The sequence below is a fragment of the Fistularia commersonii genome, chromosome 1 (genome assembly GCF_037954325.1).
Source record: "Fistularia commersonii isolate RoL2024-O1a breed Wild chromosome 1, RoL_Fcom_v1.0, whole genome shotgun sequence".
Classification (NCBI taxonomy): Eukaryota; Metazoa; Chordata; class Actinopteri; order Syngnathiformes; family Fistulariidae; genus Fistularia; species Fistularia commersonii.
In genome coordinates, this window is record NC_141284.1 from 27,470,723 (window position 1) to 27,484,162 (window position 13,440).

Genomic DNA, 13,440 nt, shown 5'->3' on the forward strand with positions numbered 1-13,440 from the left:
AGATAAATTGATCGTACATTTCTAAACGTTTAAATAAGGAATTTTCTCTCGCCGCACGATCATGCAGGGGATTCTTTCTTTTTTTTTTGTTTTTTTTTCCAATTAAACGACTCTTCTTTTCCACAAATCTAAAACAACACGTTGCTGAGCATGTATCCACATTAATCATTCGGGTTAATTTGGAAGCGTCGGAACAGCGTGAGGAGTTTCGGAGGCGGCGGGAGGTCGGAGGTCACCTTTTTGTATTCCATTTCATAACAAATCGTGCCTTTTTCATGAACACATCTGCGTTCCGCATGTGCGCGCTCGGCCCGCAGGTAAATCCGGCGAAGGTCGCCCCGCTGTCTTCGTGCCACGTCGTCCGTGAATCACATTTTCCTCGGCTTTGGTTCGGGCAGATGCTCTGGAGAGGCGGACGGAGACGGACGGGGGGGTTGGGGATGGAAACTAGTGTGTCACTGTAAATACCGATCCACCGTCCTTGGTGACCGGTTGTTTCTTTTTTTTTTTTTTTTCCGTTTTCTGAATCAGAAGCGGCATCGGAATACTTTATCGATCCCCACGGGGGGGAAATTGCTTTTCGTTGAAAGCGGCTCCTGCTGCACAGTGAAGTGGGGGAAGAATCGAAACAGAACTCTATAGAAAACAAAAGGATAAAATAGAGAATGATAAAATTAAAAAAAAAAAAATGAAAAGAAAATATAAGATAAGTATGTAGGTTAAGTAAAAGAAAAGAAAAAAAGGAGAAAAAAAAGAAAAGAAAGTAAGTGAGTAAAGATAAGATATATAAGATAAGATTAGTAAGTCAGTAAAGAAAAGAAAAGGTTAGAAAAGAAACAATAAGATAAGAAAAGAGAAAAAAAATGAAGAAAATACGATAGGACGAGATGATAAGAAAAGAAAAGAAAAGAAAAGAAAAGAAAAGAAAAGAAAAGACAAGGAAAGAAAAGGAAAGAAAAGGCAAGAGGATAAGAATAAAGAGAAAAGGAAAGAAAAGTAAGTAAAGATAAGATAAGTAAGTCAGTAAAGAAAAGGAAAGTAAAGATATGATGATAAAAGAAAAGTGAGTGAATAAGTAAAGATAAGTAAGTCAGTAAAGAAAAGAAAAAGGAAAGAAAATAAACGATAAGATGATAAGAAGAGAAAAAGGAAACGTAAAGAAAATACAATAGGACAAGATGATAAGAAAAGAAAAGCAAGTAAATAAAGATCAGATAAGATAAGATAAGATCAGATCAGATAAGATAAGATAAGATAAGATAAGATAAGATATAGCAGTGCAACAGTTATAGTATCAATAAATATAAAGATAAATACAAATGGAGAGACAAATAAAAGATAGCAAAAGACGTCCTTGTTCTGTCCACATTGCTGAGAACAGTGAAGTTCTCCTGGGTTGGAGCTGCAGACTCCGCTGGCCGTCAGCAGTGACGGTCAGACCAGACCTCCCCTACATTACCGGAGCAGAGATAAATCCAGATTTGTTTATTTGTAATCTGATTACTATGTTTTATTATCGGCTCTGGGGATCATCTCTAACCCTTGTGGTGTCGCTGCAGCTGTTTGGGTTAATAGGCTGGTTTATTAAGCGCTTTTAATCCACGTCTAGGTCGTATCGCGGTATGAAAATAACATTTCGTACCGCAGAAAGCTTGCCGGAAGGAGGAAACCCCTCTGCGTCCTTTAAAAGGCCCACATTTGAGCCGAAACGGATTCCAAATCCACCTGTAAAGAACAACGGCGGTTCAAAAACGTCATTAAAGGGGCTTCTGCAAAGCTGTGTCATTTTTGGTCGAGGGGACGGACGGGAGGAGGATACTGACCGTCCTGCACTAGCAGTGTTTATATGAATGCGATTGTGCACGTGGGGTGGAGTTATCATCGCAGGCAGGCAGGCAGGCAGGCGGACGGCGGGGGGAAGGGACTGGATTTCATTTCTGATTTGCGACCATCTGGCTCCTCCGGCAGCTGCTGTCCTGCCTCGCCGCCCCGCCGGGATTTGCCGAGAGGTCACCGCTGCCCGGGGACGCGCTTGTCACCTAACACTCTCAAACAATCGAACACGAGATCGACCACAGGGACCGAACGTAAGGGAAATATCTTTTTTAAAAAATAAAAAATAAAATCCCGAGGGAGCAAATCAAAGCACAAAGAAACCGACATAAACATGGCGGCTGCAGGGGAGACCCGCCTGGTCAAAGTGTGAAAACGGTGAGCAGCACCTCATTCTGCAAGACAAAAGGAAGGCGATGGAGAAAAAAAAAAAGGGGGGGGGGGGAGGCGACAAAGAAACAGAATGGATTTCCCCCTCTGTGTTGCCATGGTGACAGCCGAGGATGGAGGATGACTGATTTCCTGTACAGCTGTGCAGCAAGGAGGGGCGAGAGTCTGAGAGAAAGCATCCATGTTTTCTCTTAAATTGTGCATTAATGTCAATGATTTTCAAACACCAAAGATGACTTTCCAACAATGGCGTAAAATCTAAATACGAACGTGTATACGGCGGTAAAGCTACAATCTAAAAACAAACAAAAAAAATACATAAAAAAAGAAGAAAGCAGAGATAAGATGAGATACATTTTTCACTTTCATTGATTTTAAGCTAGAAGTCACGAAGCTTATAGAATTTGCACAAAATCTGCATCGGGATAAAGCGCAATCGTGTTTTTTTTTTTTTAAACTAAATCAAAAATAACAGAAGGTCTGGTAATTTGGTAGATCTGAAGCTTTCTGCTACGCCCTTCTTTTGGGGTTGTTTAGTCTGACAGATGAAAGTCTTGCCTGCCTTGCAATTCAAAAATGGGGAGGGGGGGGGGATTCCAATCTTTGGGCAGTAACAGCCTCGGGGTTCTTCCAGAAGAAACTGTTATTTTCGATCAAAACCAAGGGAAAAAAATGGTTGAGAAAGAAAAAAAACAACAAGCCGATACGCCTTACGGGAAAACTGATGTGTTTGAAACTGGCGGCGTCTCCCCCTGCTGGAAGAGAATACAAACTTTTCACTGTTCAATATCATTGATCTACTAGGAAGACGCGCAATGTGCACAATCCACCGTGTTGTATGATAAAAAAAGAAATTCATATAAGATGTCTTCTTCTATTCCCACCCAAACATCTGCAAATTCATATGATCTACTTTACATTATCTGTATTTCAGAGATACTTCCAAAAACACCCAAACGTACAATCGTCAATATGAAATATCCGGAAATGTTGTGCTCATAAATCGAAGAAAACAACATTTTGAAATACAAGTAAAAGAACCAAACCTATCTTTCCATTTGGACGCTTCCATTGCGAATGACAAACTAGTGACAACACTGACGCCAAGCGGTGAAACGAGGCGTTACAACCGGCCTTTCGCTTATTTGGGGTAATTCGTCAAAATAACACTGGAGGGCCGCATTTGCCAACATTGATGTTGAGACGCTGCGGCTCCACGGCGATCATTAGGTTTAACTTCGTATGTGTTCACTCCATTTGCAGTCTTTATGTGAGCAAAAGGTTTTTTATGATTGTTACTTTTATCGCTGACAACCAACACGACCGAACAGCAGGACTTTGGCAAATAAATGTACCTTTTTATTAGATATTGAGGGCATTAGTACCGAGAAGGCACGGACCAGACTTCGTCATAACAAATCCACTTTTTAACTACAGGGTGACAAAAAAAAAACAAAACAAAAAAAAAACAAAAGAAATAAAATCCTGAAGGGAGATCCTTTCACAGAAAGGATTATGGACAGAGACAAAGAGGCTCTTACTTGGTGTAAATTTGTAAATTGCCCGTCAAGAAAGCAACTCATGAACACTTTAAGGACATGGGTTTATGGTATGGCTATGTACCTTAACACATACATGTTAATATAAGAAACATCACCGTCCGTTAAAAAAATGACATTTTCCATTAATGCGTAAAAAGAATCGGTTAGTGACAATAACAACCTGTATGAAGTATTGCAGTTGTTCAAATTACATATCAAATTTTTTTTTTTTTTTTTGCGTTTCATAAACCTGCTTATAAAGACTTTTGTTCTGCGGCGTCGACAAATGTGAATAACGACGTCCCGAAAAACATGCTGACGCTGAGCTGAAACGATAAACATGACATTAAGTGAAGTAATGTATTTTTTTAAAAAATGCACAGAAAAATATTACAATGTCCGTTCAGCTTAGCTAAATCTCGACGAGCGGCCGTGGCTAGTTTTGTTACCTTTGGGCCGGCCGGGCTAGCAGCTTCCCAACTGTTCTTGCTTGTAAAACTAGCCGGATGCTAGTTGTAGCTTCATTATTGGACTGTACAAGAATGGGAACGGTATCAGACGTCTCCAAACCCCTGGCAAGAAAGCCGAGGATTTTTCCCAAAAAACATGGAAAACGATTCCTTGAAGATGGCAGAGTGATGTTTTTTTTTTTTGTTTTTTTTTTTTTTCTTTCGCTGAAAACGCTCCGTCCGTGTGAGGAAAAACTTTCGAAGGCGAAATCGCAGATTACGACGCAGCGTTTTCCGTCTCATTAGAACCATATCTAAAAAAAAAAAAGTTGTCACGCCATCGGAAGATAACAAAAATATATATTATGTAAGTACTATCAGAAAATAATGGAAACACAGAACAGTTTCTAGCTGTAGCAGTTGGACTTGAAGCTTGACCGTCACGTTGCGTTTTGTGGTGACATCTCGTCAAATCTTACCGTCAGATAAACATTTTTTTGTTTTTTTTTAAAAAGCCGGTGCTTCAAAAGCGACACCGTGAAAGATATGACGTCGCGCCGTAATACTGTCACACAAGTTTGCCTGTAATACTGAAACATCAACCGCACGCTGAATAACTGTTCAAAATATACAAGTCCGGATGAGTTTTACAAAAAATACCAACACGAAAAAAGGTAAAATGGCTGTGAGGGACACGGGCGAAAACAACCGACGATTTTCCAGTTCCGAACGTAAGACGTAACGAAAGACGGCGGGACTCGAGAGATTAAATACGCCAACTGCTTTTTTTCGTTTTGGCCACAGGCCAGCGGGGCTCCATTTCGAGTTTAAATTACAGGGAAGCTTCGGTCGCCGCGAGTCCCGACGTGTAGTTTTTACCTCGACCTCATTCCTTCCAGAAATTGGCGGGACAGGAACCTGCCGGGGCGGCGAGGGGGAGGGGCTTGAATAACGACGACGCTAAAATCATGTCGGAAACGATCGGCCTGACGAAACCGCGAGGTCGTGATTGTCGAGGCCAGGGTTTGACACCCGCATAGTGTGATGAAGGCACGTCAGGTGTGTGTGCGAGGGCGTGCACGGGGTCGGCGGTGGTTGGCACGCTGCACCTCCTGCTGAGGTAAAAACGAAGCGGCGTCGAGAAACAGGAAGGGATTACGAGTTCATCTTCCCATCCTCGAATGCTTTTTTTTTATTTTGGCTGCGCGCGGCTTCCGTTCCGCATCTTTGGTGGGTAGCTCACAGTGATTTCCTCCTCAGAAACGGTCTTGGCGCACGTGCACGCACTCACGGTCTTTGGGACTTGGGAGAGCGGGCCAACTCCGACACATGGCTCTCTTAACGGAGGACAGATTTGAATGTACATGTTGTTAGAAGAAGAACATGACGCGATCCCTTTTCTTTCCTTTTCCCGGAGGGGAGCAGCTCGGGTTTTAATTTCGAGGACCCGGCGTCAGTTTGAAAACGTTCGTCCGCGTCCGTTCCCTTATGACGTGTTAAATAACTGGAGTGGTAAATGAGAGGACGGCCGACTCGCCGCCGGTTGACTCATCACCGCCGCCGCTTTGCTCCCAAGAATAGAAACCACCTCTCGTCTCGTTCCCCGAGGGCTGAAACATCTCCGGGTCTGACGCGGAGGAGCGAAGAGGTCACCCCGAGGTCGCCTCCTTTTTTTTCGCCGTCACACCACAAACTCCGGGACCTCCTCGCTGGTCAGGTCCAGGGAGAAGTATTTGTTGGTTCTCTTGATGGGGAACGGGTGCTGCTCGCCACGGATGCCCGCGCACTGCTCCGCCAGGCCCTGGTAGCTGCAGCCGTCGCTGAGCTCCTGAGCGCAGCCGAAGGTGTAGCTGTGCGCCGTGTCCTGGCAGAGCTCCGCCCACTGCAGGCAGTCCTTCTGGTAGAGCCGGACGTCGTCGAGCGACTGGCTGTGGCGGTCGGTGGAGGACTGAGGCTTCCTGCCGGCGGACGTCTGTGGGCGGAGAGCGGCCGAGCCGGGGGTTTAGTACGGTTCCGTTCGACGGGCCCCTCGAACCGCGACTCCGGACTTCTCGAGACGACGGGGGTCATGAATCCCCGATAAAACCGCAGTCGCATTTAAATCCCGTTGCGCTACAAGTCGTTTCAACGCAAGCGACGCTCGATCGGCGGCTAGCGGACGAATGTAGATCAGAAAGAAGACCGAGTGTTCTGAAAAGAGAGGTGACCACTGACTACCGGGTGGAAGTTGGCAAAAGTAATCCGGCGCCGCCTGGTGGATAAATGATTTTATCTCATTGACAGTTGCGACGGACGAAAGGCCGCTTCCGTGTTTTGTGCGAATTTAAAGTGACGTACCTGCGGCAAAGACTCGATGCTCTGCCCTCTCATCTTGACGACCGTCTCCGAGGAGCTGGACGTGGAGGAGCTCACGTCTTTCACTATCAGCCCTGTGAGGAACACGGACGAGCGTTTAGGTCAAATCTTCGGATGCCGTTTCATTTCTGACGGCTGCGAGCCGTAACGGCTCGTACCGGAGTATCCGTTGGTCTGGTCGAGGGACCTGGTCAGCATGTCCTCGGTTATGTGGATGCACAGCTCCTGTTCCAGGGACATCTCGCCCAGCTCCTCGTAATCTTTGGGGTCGTCCACCAGCATCTCGATCTCTGCGGGAGCGGCAGGTCGGGCTTGTCAGCGTCTTACAGCGAAACACCGCAGTATTTCCACGATCCTAAGTTTTCACGGCCCTTCGGTCTCGCGGGTCTCGTGGCGGCGCCTCATCGCGGCAAACTACGCTTTGAAATTTTCGGTGAAACATTGCCGAACGCTCGTAACGCTGCCAAATACGTAGCAATCGCCGCGGCGGGTTTGGACCGCGATTCCTGTTTGTCGTCTCGCGCGCGCGCACCTTCGTCATCCAGTATTCGCTCCTTGCCGCTGCTCTCGATGCCGGAGGTGTGCGAGCTCCCGTGGCTGGTGGTGGAGGAGCTGCAGGTCCGCAGGGGCCGGTGGGGGGCCTGACTCGGGGCCCGGAAGCTGTCCGTCTCGATGCCCGAGGTGTGGGAGCTGCCGTGGCTGGTGGTGGAATGGCGGGACAGGCGTTTGTGATGGGACACGCTGCCCGCGCTGCTGCCGCTGGCTCGGGAACGCTTGTCCAGGTGCTCCATGTCCAGCTCGAGTGCATCGCTGATGTAGGACTCCCGGTACTGCTTCTTCTCTGAATTCAACACACACACACACACACGCGCTGGTTTTAAAATACAGCCGACAGAATCACCAACGGAGAACCGATTTACTTTATGGAGAGCAGCGGGGCGTCCTGAGTCTGTTATCACTCGCAGCAAAGTGAAAATCTCAAGTGCCGTTGACCTTCTCATGAGCTAAAGCTAAAAATGCTAACAGTGAGATCTACATGTAACATAAACATGCAAAGGTTAGCCGTGCCAACGTGCCGAATCTAAAGAGCCGCACATCAGCGAGAAGCTGAGGAATGCTCTCAAGCTCCCGTTGATCCATATCGTCAGATACATTTTCAGCTCCCTGGCTGGAATACCGGACGTATTTTTCAAAGAGCCGGTAGTCGGCCTGAGGCCCGACGTCCGGACCCGAGGTCCGTTCATCCCGAAGTAATCGAGCTCTAAAAATCCTTGATAAAAAACCAAGGCACTATCATCATTGCCATATCTCGGGAGAATATAAATTATTAAGTTTTGACAACTTGATCAGGTTCTCTGATTGGTCCACAAAATCTTCCATAACGCCGCCTCTTAAGACCTTCATCAAGCCTCGCTCCAACACACAAGTCGAGCGCTAAGGTCGGTGTCTAGAGGAGAAAGTCTGCCTTTTCACAATCTGCCTTTTCCTGTAAAGCCATAAAAGAATGGAATGGGCTTCTAGACAATCTTAAGAACATGACTGATTTTCACACCTTTACACGGGCCGTTAAAAATTGGATTCTGGAGCACCGAACATGCTCACGCTAACAATGCCAGACGGGTATTTTGCCATCAGATGTTTCCCTTCTGGGTCACATCTGATGGCCCCCAGATGACCAAAGTAACAATATCACAACAATAGCACTTTCAACTTGCATAGTTATATTGTATAGTTATTTTATTGCCTATCTGTTTTTTTTATATATATACAGTTTTATATTTGTATTGTCCAGGACTACAGATGAAAATTAGCTATGAGCTATAATCTGGTACAAACATCTCTGCCTCTGTGCTTAATGTATTTGTACACTGTCCTAAAACTAAACTTCTAAACAAACAAACCAACAAGTGTGCTATTTCCACCTGAGGGAACACACGACCGCAGACGTGCCGCTTTCATTGTTTTTCGCTCAGGGTTTCCATCCAGCTGTCCGCCGCACGTATTCGAATCCAACAATAATCCGCCCGTCGTAATGAGCAGAGGCCCGACTCTTTCTTTCTTTCAGTTATGAAGTCTTTTCCACTTTGCGCCAGCACCTTATGTAAGTGCAAAGTAACATTATGCGCGTATTACAATGTGCAGTAACGCCCGCTGACGTCACGCACGGTAAAACGTGCAACTTAACGCGTGAGCTCCAGGTCCCGCCGCGGGTTGAGACGCCAACGTTACGCGGTCCTGGTCGGGAGCCACGGCGAGAAGCCAAAACGACAACACGAGAAATCCAGAGGGTCTGGAAAGTACCTTCGTTTTCCTCCAGGCGCCGGACTTGCTTGAGAACGGGCTGGAGGTTCATGTAGAGCCGGTGGCTGTTGCTGAGGAGCTGCAGGAGGTGGCGAGAACGCATGGGGCAACCCGTGTAGTAGATGAGCTTACGGGCCGAGGGCAGGCCATCCGGGAGGATTTCAAACTTCTTCCCCTGGGGGGAGGGAAACGAAAAGAGAATCGAAAATGATTTATAGCGGTTAATAACACGGGGCGGGGAATTTGAAATCGTAATCGAGGCTGAGACGAACAAGACTCTCCTCACAGCCAAAAAATACAAAGCGTCGCTTCATGAGGCTCCTCTTCGTTTCCCCCCCCCGCGCCGACGGAAATTGAGCATTTTTGAGCCGTTTTGAGGATTTTCCAGGGAGAGGACATGTTGGACGAACGCACGGAAAAAAAACTAAAATGGTCGGTTTGTGCTCTGCGCCGTGTCTTTTGGCAGATGCTCGGCCCACCAGCAGCTGTCTTCGGTGTCAGCGGGGTTGTTTTCGATACAGACCTATAAACATTTCTGCGAGGGTTTGGGCTTTCAAAGGCGACCGGTGGGTTTTAAAGCGCGGCGAAAAATGCAAAGTATGGTACATTTGTGACCGCGTTAACGCGCTTTAGCTTTATTCATGCAGACGTTTGTTCACCGACGAGGACGGATGTTTAACGTCTCTGCAAAGGTGGGGAAGCGCGTCGTGAAACGTGCGCGTTCATTAAAAAACAGCTTGTTTTAGGGTCAGTGGCTGTGAGAAAGGCTTCTTCCTTTGCCAGACACTTGGCAGGCGGGAGGAAATTAAAACGAGGGACAAATTAGAATATAAGTGACTCACGCCCACATTTAGACCTTCATAAAACAAAAGCGGGGAAAGGTTTCACAGGCATGTGCCATAAAAACCTCACTTATCACGATATACGGTGCGCTTCCTCTCTAATTTCTTTCCGATTCTTGCTCATTTGAAGACCCGTCCTCCCACGGCTCAGGTAATTTATAGCTCCAAGTTTTGGAGGATGCGTGGGGAAGCCGCATCGCTCTTCTTCGGCAGACGGTCGCCCAGTTGCGAATGAGTCAAGGCGGATCGGTTTTCATCGCCCGGAGGACGGCCGCGTGAGAGAAATAGATGTGAGAATAAAGCGGAACGGACATCGAACCGACGTTTCGTCGGCCGGTGAGACCCGGGCCCACGTGGACTGGATCTTCGTGCGAGGCTGCGATTATCTCTTGTTTCTTGACCTTATTATCTTAACTGCTTTTTACTTTATTTTTCCAGATAATGAACGGAGAATGAACTAAAAATGGCTCGCTATTTTTTTTCTCTGATTTTCTGGAGTCAAAAGTTTGCTCTCTCTTTAAACATCACGTGAGAAATATGGCCCGCTTTGAAATAAGCAATTCGAAAATCTGACACGGTGAACCGGCGCCGCCTCTGCAGTCGGTAACTCCATTCCAGACCAAACATACGCGGCAGCAGACCGGTGTCAGGTGTCGGGTTATTATAAGGTATTCAGATGGCGCTTGGAAAACTCTCTCCTTTCACATGGTCAGTCCATCCGCTGCGAACGCGACAGCTGGACGGCCTGCTGTCTTTCTCCGGGAGACCGGCCTTATCGGCCACACACGTCGAGTAAATACTCCTGGCGTCGTCGCCGGCGCGTCCCTTCGCGACGCTCCGGTCTGCCGACGGCTCCGTTTCACGAGGGTAGAGCGGCAACTTTGTTTCGAATATTGCATCAGAATTTCACACTTTTCCGCCACAAATCCCGATGTCATATAAAAGCTGCACTGGAGATCCCGACTGCAACATCTGGTGTTTATCGAGCCGCATGTCACTCCGCCCCGCTCAGATTTTTGCCTCTTTCGAACGCAGATGCAGCCGCGGCGGCGGCGGCGGCGGCGGTGCTGTATGACGTGACTCGTGGGTGTGGTGAAGGAGGGAGCCTGTTATTGGGAGCAGGGCGGGACGGACCCGGCCAGAGGCCACGAACGCTGCAAAACAAAGGCAGCGCCGCCGTCGCTCGGCCTTCCCTGCGCTGCGGACGGCAGACGACGCACGATGTGGAAAGCAGGATGTCTTTATCCTGAGCAGGGCCGCGCACGGGTCGGATGTTTGCGCTCAAATAGGTTTCGAGTCAAACTTCCCCGACGGCGGGTTTCCGACTTTATCCTGACGACCTCTTTTGGAGCATTTTCACACAGTGTTCTCAGTTGTTACAAACATATATACTGCTCAGAAAAATAAAGGGAACACTTGAACAACACAATGTAACTCCAAGTCAATCCCACTTGTGTGAAATCATAGTGTCCACTCAGGAAGCAACACAGATTCATTTTGACTTGTTTTAAGGACATTACATCAAAGTTGGATCAGCCTGGAGTTTGTTTTTACACTTTAATTTGGAGTGTGATTCCTAATCCAGACCTCCATGGGTTGATACAATTGATTTCCATGGATCATTTTTGTGTGATTTTGTTGTCAGCACATTCAACTGTGTAAAGAGCAAAGTATTTCATAAGAATATTTCATTCATTTAGATCTAGGATGTGTTTTTTAAGTGTTCCCTTTATTTTTTTGAGCAGTGTATTTTCTTTTTCCTAATTTTCAGGAAATTTCTTACATCTCTCAATTATTTCTCAGGTGTCTTAGAACTAACGTTCAAGTCATTTCTTTCCAATTGTACAACTCATTTTAATCTTAAAAATGTTCCGGATATTTTTTTTGTTTTTTTTTTGCACGGTACAGTTATTATTTGCTAATATTTTGCCATTTCCCTTTGAACAGCCCTGAAACTTCAGGAGTTTTTCTACTGTATGTGTCACGGTGGACACATACGGCGTATGAAAAATTTAAAAGAAGCAACAACACCGATAAGCAATAATGACCTCTCCGGATTGTGATTAATAGTCAGCTGGCAGTGAGTGTGCCGCTGTGGAGAGGTACACAGATATATGGTAAAGCTTCTCTGCCTTCCCGCGATAAGGCCGGCCCTGTGGAAGCAAATTAAGCGTCTGCTGTGCTGGGCCGAGCGACGGGCTAACTCGGAGCACCGGTGAGATTTAAAAAGGATTTCCCCAGGAAGGGAACAGGGACGCCGGCCTACTTGATGAAAGAAAAAAAGGTAAATGGAGAGATGTTTATCGTGTTGGAGACTATAATGTTACTGTGTCGCACGAATATAGGATCAGACGCTATATATGTATATGTGTGTGAGTGTGTGTGTGCGCCAGGAAAGCATTTCTAAATCCCCGATTTGTTCCAGAGGACTTGCGGGGCTTCGATAAAACAGCGGTGTGGAGAAACGAAGCCTTGCGTAAAAAATTTTCCACAACCCTCAGCAGGAGGTAAGCTTTCCCAAACATTGCCGTAATCCTGGGGATGCTTGGGTTTCTCCGTCGCTGGGACGAGTTATAAAACACGCGGCACCTACGAAAATCCTTCGCCGCCTTTTGCAGAGTGTGTGTGACGCGGTCGCGACGGTGACTCACCACAAACACCAGTTTTCCCACATTGGTCCACGGGAAGTCGTACAGCAGCTGCCTCACGGAGCCGACATTCTGAAACGGCACGCCGGCGAAGACGCATGTCAGGTACGTTAAGACACAGGGAAATAAATGCAATTGAAAGGAACACGTGTCACTTTTGGTGGCTCCGTTTTACCTGGAATATTTGAATTCCACGCAAAGTCAGGCCCAACGTGAGCGACGCCTCCACTTCTTTCTTGTCCTGGCGGGAGAAATCTCTATTGTAAGTCGCTTTGGATAAAAGCGTCTGCCAAATGTAATGTAATGTAAAAGAAATGAAACGCGCGGTGAGTTAAAAATGTCTGAAAGGCTCGCGTTTCGCAACTTCTCGGACACTTTCACCCGTCAACTTCTGCAGAAACCGACGTGCCGTCAGCTGTACCGAGCACTCGGGATGGGGAATCTCATAGGGCTTGTATTTTAAGGAAACGCGTGTCATAAATGGGATTTAAAAAACAATTCATAAAAAACAATAAAAAGACAATAATGGCGGAGCCCGGTCCCGTCCCTCACCTTGTACAGCCTGTAGTAGTGCACGGTGACGTCGTCCAGCTGGGCGCACTCCTTGATGTATTTGAGGTGCGCCTCCGAGGCGGTGAGGGCAAACTGGTCCTTGTGCATGTTGGGGATGTGCCTCAGGATGTACTCCCGCCCACGCTTGGCGATCACCTGAGCGGGCAGACGGACGGGGAAACGTCGGGCTCGGTTAAACGTCGTCTGACGAGCTTATTTCGGGATTTGCGGCGCGAGATGCGTCTGAGGATAATTAAGTGTGAATGAGAGCCAGGCGCGGGAACTGGAACTTTTAGAAGCGCTCGAATCCGCTCCGAGGTTGACCGCGAGGCCTCGTACGGCATTCGTCAAACAATTTCCTGTTTAAAGTAGCGATAAGGGGACAAATCGCAGGAAGTGGAGGGCAATCAGACGGGCGTGGCTGCCATGAGCTGAGAGGCAGAGCTGACTCGCGCTACCAGAGTAGCCGTGTCAGCTCGAGTATTTCCAGCGGTAAAAATAAACTCGGGTGTCCCAGTTCTTATTGTCC

At 47.2% G+C, this 13,440-nt stretch overlaps 1 protein-coding gene across 2 annotated transcripts in view; it reads right to left on the reverse strand.

The window, feature by feature from the left end:
- Positions 1-3,560: 3,560 nt before the first annotated feature.
- The window catches only part of frmd6 (FERM domain containing 6), a 29,249-nt gene continuing 19,369 nt past the window's right edge, over positions 3,561-13,440 (reverse strand). For both annotated transcript variants that reach the window (XM_086157673.1, XM_086157672.1), the window contains exons 7-14: positions 12,912-13,067; positions 12,535-12,600; positions 12,363-12,431; positions 8,870-9,044; positions 7,101-7,409; positions 6,727-6,858; positions 6,551-6,642; positions 3,561-6,185 (exon numbers count right to left, since the gene is read on the reverse strand). In XM_086157673.1, the coding sequence (XP_086013799.1) occupies positions 5,895-6,185; positions 6,551-6,642; positions 6,727-6,858; positions 7,101-7,409; positions 8,870-9,044; positions 12,363-12,431; positions 12,535-12,600; positions 12,912-13,067 (1,290 nt within the window). In that variant the 3' untranslated portion in view covers positions 3,561-5,894. The remainder of the gene's footprint in view (positions 6,186-6,550; positions 6,643-6,726; positions 6,859-7,100; positions 7,410-8,869; positions 9,045-12,362; positions 12,432-12,534; positions 12,601-12,911; positions 13,068-13,440) is intronic.